The 17,867-nt window shown below is 45.9% G+C and overlaps 1 protein-coding gene across 2 annotated transcripts in view; it reads left to right on the top strand.

Annotated features, from left to right (window-relative positions):
* Window positions 1-17,867, top strand: part of PLXNC1 (plexin C1) — a 1,076,103-nt gene that overhangs the window by 591,581 nt on the left and 466,655 nt on the right. For both annotated transcript variants that reach the window (XM_069629799.1, XM_069629800.1), the window contains exon 16: window positions 10,946-11,047. In XM_069629799.1, coding sequence (XP_069485900.1) covers window positions 10,946-11,047 — 102 coding nt within the window. The remainder of the gene's footprint in view (window positions 1-10,945; window positions 11,048-17,867) is intronic.

Below are 17,867 nucleotides of genomic sequence, written 5' to 3' on the forward strand. Positions count from 1 at the left end.
GTATCGGTGCTGTAAAAGACATTCAAGCAGATGCTACCATAGAGGAAACTAAGAGATGGATCGAGGGTGCAGGGAGACTGGATGATGATGGGTGTTGGGTGGACAATATTGAAGGAAAATGGTTACTCACTGACGCCTACATTACAATGATGGTTATTATGGCTCATGGTCCGACACATGTTTGTGCGCGTAAATTGACTAAAATGCTACACAGTGTATGGGCCAATGATAAGATTTTCAAAACTGTGAAGCGTTTTGTCCAAAGCTGCATGGTCTGCTTGCAGCACAATGTAGGAAAAGGTACCTCGACTCCTAGAGGAAGTTTCGCTCCACCTTCTGTTCTGTTTGAGGTTATTCACTTTGCTTTTATTGAAATGGAACGTTGTAACAATCTTAAATATGTGTTGGTTGTCATTTGTGCTTTTAGCAAGTGAGTTGAGGCCTTCCCGGTTAGAGATGCAATGGCCATAACCACGGCAAAAACTCTGTTGAAAGAGTTTTTTCTAGGTTCGGGCTGCCGAGAGTCATCTGGTCGGATAATTGGCCACACTTTATTGCTACTGTTATCCTACAAATTTGCAAAGGATTGCAGATTGACAAACGGTTCCATTCGTCCAGACCTGCCCAAAGTGCCGGATTAGTGGAAAGGCATAACAGCATTATAAAGAACAAGCTTGCTAAGACGTGTGCTGGCACCAAGTTAAAATGGCCGGACGCCTTACCGATCGTGTTGCTGTCGATGAGAACAACCCCTCAAACTAAGACGGGGCTCTCTCCCTTTGAGGTGGTGATGGGGAGGCCTGCTAATATTTGGGGTATGCCAAAAAGTCGCTCGTTGCAGGACATAGAAAATGTGCTTCTTTCAGATTACTGTAACCAGTTGACTAAAAATCTGTTTTCAATTTATCACCAGGTGCGAGAGGCATTACCTGTACGCTACGCGGGTCCCGGTCACAGTCTACGACCGGGGAACTAGATCCTCACGAAGGTTTTTGAGAGGTCATCTTGCCTTGCACCTCGGTGGAGGGGTCCCTACCAAGTCCTGCTAGTCACTCAGACTGCTGTGCGGGTAGCGGGTCGTAAGAACTGGATCCATGCGATGCACACCAAACGGATCCCACAGCCCGTGCCATACGATACAGAAGATACAGAATCCCTTCCCACTGCTGTAACTAGCATGCCTGAAACAGCAACAACCAACAAGGGAGAATCGGAGACCGCTCCAGAATCCGCAAGGCCAGACAAAACGGCCATCTTGTCTCCGCACTCCCCAACAGTGGAACTTCCGGATCAATCCTTTTCTGATCCCATTTCCGTTCATTCGCCACTTCCAGGAGGAAGTGACGGCACTTTGTCCTCATCAGAAACTACGAAATATAATTTGTGTCCAAGGAAGTAAACATACAGCATGGTCTGACTGTACAATTGAAAAAAAATCATTTGAGGGCTTGTCTTTTGGCCCGACTGAACGGGAAGATTCTGTTGGCTAAGGGTTGTGGGAAAGACATTAAGAAGACGCGCAACTGGAGTCGCCAGCAAACGAACAATTGGTGTTTTTTCGGTTGAAGACTACAATGCCTGCACCCGCTACTGCTCGTACCAAACTTTTAGATAAATATGTGACTAGCAGAGACAATGATCAAGCATGTAAGGGGACCCCCAAAGTGTATTGTTGCCTTTTTGTGATAATTACTGGATTTTTAGTAACTGTTGGTTTTGGGTTATGGTATCTGGAGGAAGCATATCCGCTAGAGGACTTTTTACCTATTGAAAATGTATCTGTTATCCCTACTCCTTCCGTGCAATTGCATACTTTATCGCCTAGAGATTCTTTGCATAGACGGAACTATCAGAATAATACCCTTTTGTTAATTATGAATGCCACTCATGCAATTTTAAATAAGACCAATTGTTGGATCTGTTCACATCTACTGCAACATGGGGATAAGGGGCTAGGTTAATATATTCATCCTTTACCTTTGACAACTGCCTGTTACGCTTCTCTTAGAGCACTATTTTTTGGCCGATGGAATGACCGCATCTCAGGGAACTTTGATGGTACAAATTTAAATAGCTTTGAAAAGCATGTTTTGATGCCCCTGGGTTGCTCGCTTTTTGCTAATAGAAGTAAGCCAAACGTTGCTTCTGTTAGGCCCTCTGATAGATTGTCTCATCCTTTTCAGTCTTTAATCTCTTTCAAAATGGATCCTATAGGCAATAAGGATGCCACGCCTCCATCTTATTCTGTTAACCATAGCCCTGATTCAGTATCCTTCTGCATACAGAGGAATGGAACACGGTCAATGGGTAATTTTAGAAAGTGCGCCAACGTTGCGAATTTGACTAGTGAGAACAGACCTCTGTACGCAGGCAAACCTGTCTATTTTGTTTGCGGCAATGTGGCATTTCCATGGTTGCCCAGGGATTGGCAAGGAACCTTCTATTTAGGGATTCTACTACCTGGGGTATTTATTGCTAGTACTGCAGATGTTTCGAAAACTCGTCCACGACGAGGTGTGAAAGGGGATACTGCAGCGCAAACTGTAGGAGATATCATGAAATCCTTTGTGCCATTTCTTGGGCAAATTACGAATTCAGAAGATATCAGGGGACTAGCGAGAGTATTGGAGAGAACCATCAATCGGACCACTGACATACTCTATAATATGACGTTAGAACAGAAAGCGATAAGATTAGTGGCTCTTCAAAACCGGATGGCATTAGATGTCATTCTGGCCGAGCGTGGAGGAGTATGTAAATTAGTGGAGTCCGCTTGCTGCGTTTACGTACCAGACTCCTCTCCGACGATCTTTCGGGCTATCCAAAATCTACATGTTCTTAGTTCAGAAGTACATGCTCCTGAGGGAAACTGGGAACTCAGTGCATGGTTTTGGGACCTCCTAGGGTCATGGGGATGGAAGTTGTTTTCGGCCCTGCTGATTATCTTGGGAAGTTTTCTGTTTCTTTGCTGTTGTATACAGTGTCTCCCTGGTATATTGACAAGATCCACGGACACGGTAAGTGAGTTTAACTGTTTATTGTATGGACCCCAAAGGCGAGCAGCCACCACCAGAGGATCCAGGAACCAACTGGCCCATGTGGAATGTTGATGCCTGAACAGCCATCAACATTCCTAACGCACCTGGACATATTACAACATATCCTCTTCCCTTCCATTACCAAAAATCAACATTAACAGAATGCAACATAAAAGGAGATAAGGTAATGATGAAAGGATAGGCAATAGAATGTAACAAACCATTAAAACATAAACTGCAGTATGCCAATTAAAAACAATAATTCATCTTAGTCACTCCAGACATTGCAACTTCTAACAAATGTAGTCTCTAAGTTTTATGGGTGGCCCACACTGCCTAGAAGGACGCCCCACATCATGCCCAACTTCAGCTTGCTGAAGAGGAACCCTCTGAGTCTCCACATTCAGACCAGTACCTGAAGAGCAAGCAACATCCTCTTCACATCTGTGCACCCCACCTTGGGAGCCAACAGGATCGAAATCCAGCACAACACCCTGAGACTCCACACTTAAATCTGCACCTCAAGCACGAGCACTCTTGACCCCATCCACCACCACACGTCTCTTACTCCAAACAGAGCCATCCTCCAAATGCACATGACCCTTACCCATCTTTACCACCCTCCTTGGAGGCAAAAATGTGCTATTGCCCTTTTGAACAAACCTAGGATTTCTAATGTACACAGTATCCCCAGGCTTAACTTGTAATTCCTTCCTGGACTCCTGAGAAGAAATCATAGCCTCCTGGCGAACCAGAATATTGCGATGGATAACATCCAGATCCAGCTCACATGGGCCTCCACCCACCAAGGCCAGAGTTCTCAGTAAGGTCCCTGCCTTCCTGCCCCTCATAAGTTCAAATGGGGACTTCCCCGTGACCAACAAAGGAGTCCTGCGATAAGCAGCCAAATATTGTGTCAAAACATCCTGCCAAGCCAAACCATTAGCCAAAGCCAATTGTATGGCCGACTTAATGGTACCATTCGCCCTCTGAACTAGGCCATTGGCACACGGATTGTATAAAGGGGTCCGATGATGGGAGATAGCATGTTGATCCAGAAATTCCTTCATGGCTCTGGACGTGAACTGCACGCCATTATCTGTCACCAAGCTTGCTGGTAACCCTTTTCGGTCAAACACCTTCCTCAAAAAAGCTATAACCGACTCAGTGGTGACATTTCCAACCGCAGCTACTTCAATCCACCTAGACGTGTACTCCACTAAAACCAACAAATATCTACTCTCAGGCTGAAGACATTCAAAGGGGCCCATGATGTCCAAAGCCAATTTAGTCCAACCTTGTTTGGGAACATCTACAGGATGTATCGGTTGGGGATGCAATACCTTGCTTTTATCACTGATGGCACAAGCCTGACAATACTTCATCACCTGTTCCACATCCTTGTCCATCGACGGCCACCAGTAATCTTCCATAAGTCTCCTCTTGGTCAAAGAACGACCCAAATGACCAGCATGTGTCAATTCCACAATTTTACCTCTGAGACTGACAGGCGGAATCAACTTGACACCTCTGGAAATGCCCCAGGGACCCACAGCCAATTCATGCAATACCTGGGAATAGCCCCTCCCCTCAGGTTTATCTGACAAGGCCTTCCCTGATCCACTTCAATTCAACATCGGCCTCAGACTCGACATCCCACAACGACTTCTCCACCGCAGATGCAATGTAAGTAACTTGACACCCTTGCAGGTCCTCCTCTTTCTCCAACGTCACCTGATCCTGACTGTCCCCCTCCACCGTGGACAAACGGGACAAACAATCCGCCACTACATTGAGTTTACCTGGGAAATATTGCAGGGTGAAATTGTAATCCTGTAACTCAACCGACCATCTCGCAATCCTTGGGGATACTGCCACCACACCTTTGGTAGAAAACACTTGGACTAAAGGCTTATGGTCCGTCCTGACTATATATGGAATACCCCAAAGAAATGTCCTGAAATGCTTCGAAGCCCACAGCACTGCCAAGGCCTCCCTTTCAATCACTGAGTACCTGCTCTCTACATCTCTTAGGGTCCTCGAGGCAAAAGCCACCGGCTTCCATTCACCATCCAACCACTGTTCTAGCACCGCACCCAAACCCACCTCACTTGCATCCACCGTAAGTACAGTTTTGCTTTGGGATCAAATGATTTCAGGCACGGGGCATTTTCCACATCTCTCTTCACCAGCTCAAATTCTGCCCCCACTCCTCAGACCACACAAACCTGGCCGACATCTTCATCAGGGCCCTCATGGCCGCCGTCTTTTCAGCATAGTTCGGTATGAATTTGAAATAATACTCTGCAAGACCAAGGAACGCCCCTTAGCTGGTCCTTATTGTCTGGAACAGGTGTATTCCTCATAACCTGTACCAACCCAGCCTTAGGGTTAACACCTTCTGAACTCAGTGTATGACCCAAATAGGTAACTTTACTCACACCCACCTGGCATTTAGCCAGTTTCAGTCAGACCTCTCTCTTTAAGAATTCGCATCACCTTCCTGACCCTGACATCATGTTCCTCCCTACTACTACCCCACACCAAGATGTCATCCTGAAAATAACTTACTCCAGACACTCCCCCAAACATTTCCTGCATCAACCGCTGGAATACTGCAGAGGCTGAAGCCAGGCCCAATGGCATGTGACAAAAACGGTATGCCCCAAAAGGAGTCACGAATGACGTGAGAGGCCTAGAGTCAATGTGCAGGTCTATTTGATGATATGCCGTAGACAAATCAAAGGTTGAAAAATACTTTGCATCCCCCAATGTTAACAACAATTCGTTAATGTTCGGCAAGGGGTGCCGATCCACCAAAATGCTGGAATTAAGCTCCCGAAGGTATACACACATCCTGATACCTCCATCGTCTTTTTTAACCAGGACCACGGGAAACAACCACTCTGATGACTCAATGGGTTCAATTATGCCTGCCGTCTGTAATTTGGTCAACTCAGCTTCCAAACCTTCCCTTGCTGATACTGGCACTCTCCTCACCTTGTGTACCTTAGGCACATCACCCTTCTTTAACACAATGCGATGGGCAAAGCCTTTGAGCTTCCCAAGAGTATCGGAAAATACTTCTGGAAACTCCGCCATGAGCAAAACTGGGGTAACCATGGCATTATCCTCACCACCCTCCAATACTAAGAACAGGAATCTCCTTACCAGGATGTATTTGCATACCTAAAGCCTCCTGCTCATCCCAACCCAGTACACTAGTGCCCTTGGATGCCACATAGAGATTACCCAGAGCCCGCCTACCATTGAACGAGAAATTGGACCAACTGTAGCCCAGTACATCAATGGGGTTCTGCCCGTATGCACACGGCTTGATGTCCGCAGCAAGTAAAGCTGAAATCTGCTTTCCCAGATCTCCATTATACACTTCTGGAGCTACCAAGGTGTAAGGTGACCCTGAATCAACCAACATATCCACAGGATGGTCATCAACCAATACTGAAACCCAAGGGCCCTTGCGCACACTTTCATCCACATGCAGAATCACTCCCTGCTCCTGTCTACCGCCAGAGGCACCTTTTTGCAACAGTGCAGAATCATCTGGATTCACACTAGCCACCACCTGCACCTTAAACATGCGTGCATAATGGCCCATCCGTTTACATTTCCTACATTCAACATTGCAAGCAGGACACACCTTGGAATCAGCCCCATGGCTGGACCAACCACAATTTTTACACACATCTTTACCCTTACACTACCTACCCCCTTGACCACTAGACTTATCAATAACTTTGTTGTTCCTTGGCATCACAGCATGAACCACATCTCTAGACACATCCCTCTCAGTCACAATTTGTACACTAGTCCTGGAGGCTTCGATTGCCCTCGCAATCTCCAACACCTTATCCAAGGGGGGGTCACTTTCAATCCACAACCTTTCCCTGATTTTCTGATTAGAGGTCTTCATCATAATTTGATCCCTGATGTGTTCATCCAAATTACCCGAAAACCCACATATGGCCATGAGCGCCCGTAACGCCATCACATAAGCATCAATGCTCTCCGTGGATCCTTGTGCCCTAGAAAAGAATTTGTATCGCTCCAAAACAACATTAACTCTTTTACCAAAACGAATTTGCAGTTTCTTGAGGGCAGTCTCATATGCACTTATGACCATCTCTCCCTCACCACCACCTGGAACCATTACATTCTCACCAGGCAGGTGACGGAAAACCCTCAACCCCTCAGTACCCAGACAGTTAAGACGTGCAGCCTCCTTCTCATCATCAGTGAACTTTGCACCACCAGCAGCCCTCAAATACACCTTGAAGGCATCCACCCACTGGTCCCATGGAGCAACAGGTTCACCAGGGTTTGGCAAAAAGGCTGGGGGCGGCCTCGCAGCTGTATGCAACATGTCTGGGCGAGAGTACCGCTCTCCACCCCCAATTAGTTCACAGATCCCAAGTAGCTTGAAGTCACCTTGTGAAAATAAACAAAATAAATCCTCCACCGATCACCAGTCAACAAGGCGGACGCTTTCAAGTAAAGAGTGTCACCTTTTCTCAACCACACAGAAAACTTAACTGCAGTACCATAGTATGGAGGTCGGCACCGACCAAGACAAGATACAATTTGCGCTCCCCTGGATCCGATCCGTGAAGAAGCAGACACTCCTGGGAGCCGCACCGGCGATGCCCAAAAGTACAGAAACCTACCACTCCACAGTAATTACGCCCCACTTGCAGTCAGAATTGAATAGGACGGTGCTGCAGACCCGGGCCACCGTTAAGCGCGCAACAAATCCTCCTCCCAGGACGTAGTATGCGGCGGCAGCTATGGCCGTGATTTCTCAGCGCAGCCGCGGATGCAGGGGAGTCGGCTCTGCCCCCTGGAAAGCGGCGCCGAACAGCTAAACACAGCAAGACGGAAGGAGGATACAAGGCTGGACGTGCTTCCGGGTCGCGTCTTCCGGCACCTCGACTCCTCCAGCTAGGCTCCGATGCAGCCGCCCGAGGCCACTACAATCGCCTCCCCAGGCGCACACAGGCCGGTGACAGCTCGCACACCATTGGCCAGTGGGCCAGGCAACACGCCCACAGAGGGGCTTGCCGACAGTCGTCACACTCCAGCAACGCCAGGGGGCCCCAGTACGCGGGGCACTCGCAGACCTGTAGCACCCAACGACACCGGCGACCGTCCGGTACGCGGGCACTTTCATTCCTGTGGCACCCGAGTGCACCGGCCCTCCGGTACGCGGGGGCACCTGCAGAACACGGGGCACCACCCGCTGGCCAACAGCACACCAGTGGCCACACCGGCGGCGAGCACACCGCCAGACGACGGCAACCGTCCAGTATGCACAGGGCCGGAGGAGCGGGGAAGCTCACACGTGGAGTCGGATGGGGTCCACACAAGTCCGCGTCGCCAGTGACAAGATCCACAGACACGGTAAGTGAGTTTAACTGTTTATTGTATGGACCCCAAAGGCGAGCAGCCACCACCAGAGGATCCAGGAACCAACTGGCCCATGTGGAATGTTGATGCCTGAACAGCCATCAACATTCCACATGTGCCTGGACATATTACAACATATATGCTCAGTATTAGGGGGATGTTGCACGCAAGCAACAAGTGTATTAGGGCATATAATATACGCCCCAGAGAAGGTTTCCAAAGAGTATGTGTTAAAAGAAACTCTGGTGTCAGATCTAATGGCAATACATATGTCATACAATGATTCGGGATGTATAGATGTTGATGTGTGGAGTTAGTCGCAAAGTGATTGAAGGTAGTTTAGCACTTGGCATAGGCCAAAAGGAGGGTTTGTTAGAACTGATATAATATTGTTTCGTCCTCATTGTATATGTTGGCCTATGCCCAGTCGCTTTGCGAGGAAATCCGTATTACAAGGTTGTGACCTCAAGTGAATCGAGCCTCCATTTTAGGTTAGAACCGCCATTTTAGTTTATTATACAAAGTCACCCTGTAGTCTAAAATGGCTGTCTCGTGTGCTCTTGTTCTTGCTTTAACCTCTTCAACCTCTGTAGGAGGGTTAATGTCCAACCTGCCTTCAGGCTACATGTTAGGGTCATGTAGACCTTGTCCTTTGTTGACCTCGGGATCAGGGGATTACTAGAATTAGCAATGTTAACCTACAAGTATACAAGAACAAATAATGCTATCCAAATACGACATGCGAAACATTTGTTTGATTTGTATTAAAGCAATATGTAAAGAGTGTAATGTTAAATTAGAGAATAATAATGTCTGTTAGTAAATGTATTTAAAAGTAAACCGCATGCACGAGATATGTAAATTAGGAAATGAACCTGGCGCGACCCTAGCCCAGTGTATAATTAACTTGTACGAGGCTGGACATCATTATAACAAACTGTATAAATACACTGATGTCCAGCTAGGAAATTCTGCTCACTGCTCACATTGAACCCTGCTGGTGGTCTCTGTGATGTATTGACAGCCAAATAGCTATTTGTGTACTTTGTCCAATACTGTTCAGTTTTGTAATAAAGATTCTGGGAATCTTTACAAGCCCGTGTCGGTGTATTTTCCTTTGCTTGGTGTAACAGCCTTAATATTGTATTTTTTTCTGATTCCACAGAATGAGCAAAGTGTGTCCCTGGTCGCCTTAGGTCACCTTCTTTCCAGAGCAAAGTGCAGCCATGATAGAGACTTTCCTATGCACTAGGCAACCATCAAGCATTGGTGGGTTTTCTCTAGTGGAAATAAACTGGTGGCCAAGAACATGACCATTCCTCTCCAGAGTACAGGTGGCACTGCCCAGCAAAGCCTCTTCCCATCTTATCCCAGCAAAATGAGCGCCTGCAATGCATGCGTTCAAGTGGGGTTCTTTGATCGCAGCCCCCTCCTGTATGGACTCTCCAAGGTGGCACTGGGAGCGAAGGGAGCGGCAGCTTGGTTGCGGTCACATTAGATTGGCACAATGGGTACTGCTCCATCAACTCCCCCTTGCCGGTTCACCCCACACTCAAGGCCCAGAAGAGGATTAAAGGGCACTTTGAAAGTGGCTTAGTGATGGGAATGTGACTGGCTGTTATTCTGTGCCCAACCTTTCTGCTGATTTCAGGGGCCTTTCATTGAAGCATTGCAGAGCTCTAAAAGCGGGGGCATTTCATCGTATAACCCTCATTACATATTATTTGCTGCTTGCTCAGGCAGCCAGTGAGTATTTCGGTTGGGTGTTAAAACTGGGCGTGGTGGTATAACATACAGAAATCCACTCGGCCCGGTGGGTGGGAAAAGGGGTAAAGCAGCGAGCTATTCTGCCCACCCAGCCATTCATGCCTGGCGGTCATCTGGACTTTCTTGACTGGACAGAGGGGGGTCATGTGATGCTGTTCCATGTTCCTGGGGCAAGCATGCCTTTGCAGTCCTCCCCTTTCAGACCCCTCACATTCCCCCAGTCTCGTGGTGATCCACCAGGATCCCCAAGAAAAAATAACATGTTTCAGGCCAGATAAAGTCTGGTCTAAATGGGGTAGTTTTCACCGAGTGTCCATGGTCCTTATAACACCATATTGATACATGAGCCTGGCTGAGACTGGGGGCTGGCAGTGTTTCCACATGCAATTCCCACACGCAAATGTGCTCGCATCTGCAGGCGGTGATTGGTGGAGGCCAATATTTGAGGTGGAGGGGCGACCTGTCCGCCGGCAGGGCCACCAATTTTCATAATGTGAGCTCTATTATTATAAATGGAAAAGCCTGCCTGCAGTGAGCAAATGTAGGTATTTACAATCAAAATGGAGGTGCTCCCCTTCATAGAAGCTGGTGTAGATCACGTGCCCCGCGCACGCCTGTGAATGTATGAATGATAGATTTGACATTAAACCACCTATGTTGATGTAGAGCTGCCATGCTTTTGTATTGAAAATAGCTGACAATGTTCTCCCCAACAGCTGCCGTCGTGATAACGAGACGCAAATCGAAACAGCTGAGTCGCAAATTGAGTATGAAACTGGAACTGCTCGAGGCCGACATCCGAAATGAAATCCGGCATGGTAGGTTCCCTGGTTGCCATGTCTTCACAACACACCACTGGTGGCTCTCAACAATTTGCAAAGGTGCAAAACCAAGGTGGGATCATGAAATCGGGGGCAGGGCTGAAGTGCGCCGTGCACCTGATTTTAAATACCACATTGAATAATATTCCAAAAGCAAATGTAGTCAATGATGTATGAGCATGGACAGTAGCAGTCCCTAAATCTGTCTTTATTTACAGTTTGTATTTATTTTTATTTATTTATTTATTGTGTGATACAGTAGATACATGTGACTTTTCACACAGTTAACACATTTAACAACGTTTGACAACAATTTTGACAATTTCAAAAACGTCTTCAAACCACGATTTCCACATGATTAATTTTACATAGTACAAAGTCCAACGTGCAAATTATGAAACCAAGTACAAAATGCAATGTTACAAATTCCAAATACTAAAAACACTATAAAACCTAAAATGTTGTTCCTTTAAGAATTTAAAACTACCTCTACAAATTCCAAAAATCTTAACGTTAAAGAAATGACATTGGTATTTAAAATTCTGATCCATAGCGCCTCCTCCGGTACATGGCCAAATAATATCGTTTTCTCCCTCCACAGGGGCCGTAAAAAAGGACAATTAATGCAAAGATGGTTGAGGGTCTAATCCTCTTTTCCACAATAGCGACAGAGTCTCATTCCCCTAGGCACCTTTCTCCTTACCCCCAACACCTGCATAGTTGGGAACAGATTGAGCTTCATTCGCAACCTTTTAAACCTGAAGTCTCTCAATGGGTGCTTTTTCAGATAAGGGGCCAAAACATTGATATTTTTAATTGAACAAGTGAAGTGGTAATGAAAACATCAGTATTTCAGCAGGTCAGCCCTAAGCTGAATCCACGTGTGTCTATACAACTTTAATTTCACTTTATTTGGATTTTCTGTCAACCCTATTTGGTTATTATTTTTTTTAAAAAACATTTTTAAAGCGCTCACACAGCACGCGGGCACTGAGCGGGCTCTTAGACCAAGCTGTACCTATGTGTGGAGGATTCAATTTGCGAAAGAGCCTGAGTACAACAAACTATCCAGTTATCAAGGACCCCACAGTTTCCTTTGCCACCATCAAATTTAAATACTCAAAAGAGAAGCCTTAGGGGGTGCAATGATCCGGGCATATATTTGTAATATTCTCCACTTGATCAAAGTCTGGATTGGCAATTCCTCTAGCTCATATAAAATCCCTGCCAGAGGCACAAAGGGAGGATCGGCGAAGCACTTTCCTCCAGAGCCTTCCCTCCACCTTAGACCAAGGTGTAACATCTCCCATAGTCTGAGCCCCAAAAATCAATTTTGGCCCAATTTTTTTGTCTGAACAGCTTAATCAACGGCATCGCAGAAAATCTACCAAATCTAAAATCAAATTGGATCAGCTGACTTGCGGCTGCCAGAAATGTAGTGTTTAAGTCACCATCCAGACAATTTCTGCTTTCCCCGTCGTACACAAAAGTGCCCAGGTATTTGTATTTGTTTACAACCTCCAGAGCAATGCCATCGATCGACCACCCACATTTCTTTCTATTTCTACCTCTCTTTGTTTAGCACCAACATTTGTGATTTAGTGCCATTAATTGAGAGGTCAAATTTGAGCAAGCATGTATTAGTTGCACACGGGGATATCTGCAAGCCGATAGGGGTCAAGTCACAGATTACAATATGGTGGGGTTTGTTCTCACCAAATTTCAGCTTTTAATCATATCTTTGATGTAAAAACAGAACAGAAACACTGCGAGGACACATCCCTGATGCAGCCCCCGATTCATTTCTATCCAGTCCTTAAAAGACCAATGCAAGTCCAGTCTGACTTTGATACTGGTCTTTATTTACAGTGTGTACTTCTGGCTGTTAGAAAAACATAGATCCTTTAATAGTCTTAACATCTCGGGAGAATAGCTCAGGGTCAACGCACTTGCCTTAGAAGTAAGATGACGCAGAACAGACCAGGTTCAATCCCCGGGTCCGCACTCAGAAACCTCTGGGTATTAGCACATTATAAATAACCAGTTACAATTACAATGCACTAGAAAGCTGCCAAGTGTCAATGTTTTATCAACAATATATACTAACACTGCCCCCTTCATGCTGCCTTTTCAAAAATGACCTCAACGAGGCTCTTCAGCACTGACTCCTATTAAGTTTTAATTTATTAATTTAACCAAAATGATATATGGGGCTGGGGTTTACATTAAGGTGGGTGGATGCTGGTGAGAGGTTGTGTGGATCTTCCCCTGCATACACTGGCACAGAAATTGATTACAATAAATAAAAATCGATGTTATGGGACTCACAGTAAAAAGTTCAATGTTTGAGGTTGATCTATGTCAAACATTTTTAACAGCAATATGTGTGCAGCCTATAGCCCCAGGAAGTTTGGGCACCTGATCGCCTCGCTCAAAGACAATTATGGCAACAATAATCACCACTTAATCAATCTTCCTCCCAACCGAATCGACAGTACATTTTTTCACATTTCTTTACCACTGAAATAACACGTTATGTTAAGTGGCTTTTATACAATGGCAATCACCACTGTAGTGGTCTTACAATACCAAGATAAATAGGTGCAGTTTGACCCCACCAAAGATACCAAGGCCAAAGTCTTGAACAGGAGTAGTAAGGTTAAAAAAACAATAGAGACAGGAATAACGATGTGAAGGGATACACTTAGACACCAAGGGGAGGGGCACAATGGGGAAGGGCAAGAGGTGGTGTCATAATGTGCATATTATGAGTACTGTGCGATGTTTCAAAAATGGACATGATGAAAGAAAATGAAAATAAATTCTTTGTGGAAAAGTATTTTCCCACAACTGCAGTTTTCCAAACCTTCAAACAGAAATGTTTGGGAAATTAGTGATGACTGGATGCCTGATGGACCCCAAAATTGGTTGGCGGGTCCTTATTAATAATAGTGCAATGGAACGTACACCACCCCAAGACACACATGTCTACTCTAAATTTCCTTAAGCAGCACACCAGCCCACCACAGATGCACCAAGTTAACTCTACTCAACCACCTTCTCTGGTATCTGTCCCCTCCCCCATTCTCGTAGGGGAGTGGAATAAGAGTGCATCAATCTGTCCATCATGAAAGGATAACCATGTACCCCAACACATTCAATACGTTTTTCTAGGTTTTGATAATATGCTATTCTCAGCAAGATAAGTGCAACATGCTTACAATGGCTCCATTATATTCTGGAAGTGATCATTAGAAAAGAACATTTTAAAAAGAGCCAGTTTACAGCAACGATCATTCCTGCCTCTGAGGAACCAGGCCAGACCCCACCTCAGGGGGTTCCTTTGTTCGTGTTGCTCTCATTCTGCTTTTAACCACAACATAGCATCCCAGCCCTCCCTCCTGCACCCCTCTCACTCAAAATATCTGTGTCTTTTCTCTGGACACGCTTCCACCAACAGTGGCAAGCGAAAGCGAGCACAGAGAATGTGAGGGGCAGAGCGTGGGTGAGTGGACGATCAGCACATGACACTACACCATGTACATATAGCGTTATTTTAACCCCTTAAGTGCCAGGCTGTTTTGCAAGTCTATGCAAAAAGGATAGCATGCTCGTCCTTGGCACTTTAATTATCTTAAGAAATTGTGGAATGTGTTCATTTAATTTATTTTTGTAGTTATAGAACTCTCCAGATTGCAGAAAAAATACCTCAATGCACAAATGAAGTGGTACTGGGAAGGAAGGTTAGACTGGGAAAAGGAAGGAGACATATATACACTGTTTTACAAAGCAACATCATTTTCCTAGTTAACATAGTAGTAACTGGAGGGAATCCGGTTGGGTGGGAGGGCAGGGGGTTTGATTTGAGTGAGGTGATAGCATTTTTCCTGAGTGGAGTATGCAGGGCAGAGGAACTCACTGGGCTTTCTTTTTTTCAACTGCTGTCCCAAAGATGCAGGTAAAACAGGCATATGGCTCCATCAGCCTTTGAAATGCAAAGGCTATCTTATCAGACTGCTGTCTTTCTGTGGCAGAATTCCTCCTCTGAGGGTGGAATAGCACAAGCTTTTCTAATTTGTATTAATAAAATGAAGCGGGTAGATCTGTCTCTGAAAGTGAGGTCTGCTATTCAGACTCCCCTTGCTAAAAAGAATAGTGCAAGTATGCAACTCTCTGATCCTGTCTCTTGGCACATCCCAGCAGCTGCCTTATAGGATGGCAACAAGGCATATCTAAGTGACATAGGCATTCCTGCCAACAGCCTGATGGAGCACAAAGCTCCAACAGCCAGCATCTGCTTTTAAGCATGGTCAATCCTGACCCTAAATGAAAACATGGGTGCTCCCATAACCTGGTGGCAGGTGACATTCCTGAACATAAGCCATGTCTGGTTATGACGTAGCCACAATAAACCAAAAAACAGTTTGGTGTCATTTTATTGTCAGCTTGGTTTCTAGTGGCCTTCCTGTCCAGGCCTCCGGTGAATTCGTTGTCTGGTGCTGAGTTGCACACAAACAGACCTATTGGGTTCTGTTTTAGCAAAAGCCTTTGTCTTTCCTGGGAAAAATGTGTCACCTGCCAGGAAGACAGGAACTTCCCCCAGTGCAAAGAGAGGCCTAATGCTTCAAAGAAGAGGTTCTGCAAGGCCATTGAAATCACAGCAGGGTGGTAATCCACAAAGACTCTTTGATTTAGACAGGAGAAGGAGACAGCATTAGAATAGCCAGGAGACACGCATACGTCCACAGCAGGGTCCTGTTGTTTTTGATTCTCCCATGAACCCCAGTCCTCCTGTACTCACATTCTGCAGACACAGCACTCTGGGAATGACATCACAGGTGAAAGATTGTGAAACAGCAGCCAGGATTAGACACCTTACAGAATGCAAGAAGAGAATCAAGACTCTGTAGAGGATTACCTATTTAAGGGGGTGACCACCTTGCTGATCTCTCTTTGGACCACAGAAGAAACATTTAATGTGGACCTTTATAGGGGGTACAGTCTGCTCCAGAGAGCTCAGCCATAGAGGTTAAGACAAAGGATTGAAGAACAAAGAAAGACCTTTCCTTAACCATCCCTGAGGAGCATCTGGAGTGAACGGTTGGCTGGACAAGGCCTACTGCAAACTGATACCACTGGTACCCAGGAACCTGCTCACTGCACGTGACAGACCCAGCAGGTCCTCTCTAAAAGCTTCCTAGGTAGGAAATGCAGCATAGTAAACGACATTTTGAATAGATTGTGTCCTCCCACGTATTCCTCATCTAATGATATTTCCATATCCAGCTTCAGCTGCTTCGGAAACTTTTTCCAGCAGAAGGCGCTGCGTGTCGATGCCTGTCGACTCGACAAGAAAAAAGGTAAGGGCAAAACCGGTGCGCCATCGAGCTCGGGAGACAAGGAAAAAACTCCCAAAGAGTGGTCGAAGGATCCCTCGAGTCAAGACAATTCTCCTTCAAGGAAGAAGTCCTCGACGCCATCGGCACCGAAAGACTCCTCCTCAGGCCCTAAAAACTCCTTGACGCCGCAAGCATCGAAACCCTTGACGTCGACGACGAAAATATCAGCGCCACCATCAACGCTGTAGAAGATTACTGAAAATCATGCACACCATTCCCAAGACAGACTTTTTAAAATCCCTTTCTTCTATTCATTAGGATGTAGAACATTCCTCTGAAGATTCATGTACCTTTGGCCTTCAATATAGAACACCTGGCGTCCCGGAACCCTTGAACTCAGATCAATTAAGGATTCAAAATCTACAGGAGTCCCTACAAAATGCAAGTGGACTAGATATGTCCCCAGAATTAGAATTTGGAGACCTGACCATAATGACCATGTAGATGGGTCTTACAGACATTTAATGTCCAGGGTGGTTGAATACATGGGGTGGAAAAGACCGACACCAATATAGGAGCTGGATGATTTTACAGATACCCTGGATAAAGGACCCCAGCAGGGTCCTATTCTTCCCTTTCATGTGGCTCTGCAAAGGCGGGTAAATGGCAATTGGCAGTCGCCAGGGTTAATTATAGCAGTAAAAAAAAGCTAACATCTATATACAAGGCTTCCTCTAGTGAACCTGGTTATCTGACGAAACTCCCGACTACTGATAGATTGGTAGTGCAGGCTGCCACGTCCACCTCAAAACAAAATGCATTCCCAACTATTCCTCCATACAGTGATGACAAGCATTACAATGCTTTGGCCAAGAAAGTTTTCTCTGCATGGATCATGGCTCTAAAGTCGGTGAATGCTATGTGCACGTTGGCCTTTCACTTTCACAATTTGGGAATGTATACCAATGGCAGCTGAACATATCCTCAAAGGGGAGGAAAGACCAATTTTTAAATCTAGTCAAGGATGGGAAGGATGCAATGTGCGAATCCCTCCAGCCAGGCCTCAATACTGCTGACAGGTCAATGGCAGCTAGTACAGTAATGCACAGATTTGCCTGGTTAAGAAAGTCCGTTTTTGCTCCAGATCTGCAGTCCAGACTTCTTAACATGCCCTTTGACGGCACACATTTATTTGGTAGCAAGGCTGATGAGAGCCTGGAGAAGCTGCTGACCTCAAAAGCAGCAGCCAAATCCCTTGGTGCTGCTATTAGAAAGCCACAACCCCCCCCCACCAGACACCTGGGAGGGGTAGGTCCTTTCGCCTTTACTCCTCATTTGTAAGAGGGAGAGGACTGTTGAATCAAAGAGGTCAAAAAAGATTCCCCCTTGGTACACAGGGAAGAAGTACTAAGACCACTCAGGCAGCGGCTACTTTACCATCAGCCACTGCTTCAGCCGCCTGAAAACCTCTCTAAGGC

Source organism: Ambystoma mexicanum, chromosome 12 (assembly GCF_040938575.1).
Source record: "Ambystoma mexicanum isolate Mex_15411 chromosome 12, UKY_AmexF1_1, whole genome shotgun sequence".
NCBI lineage: Eukaryota > Metazoa > Chordata > Amphibia > Caudata > Ambystomatidae > Ambystoma > Ambystoma mexicanum.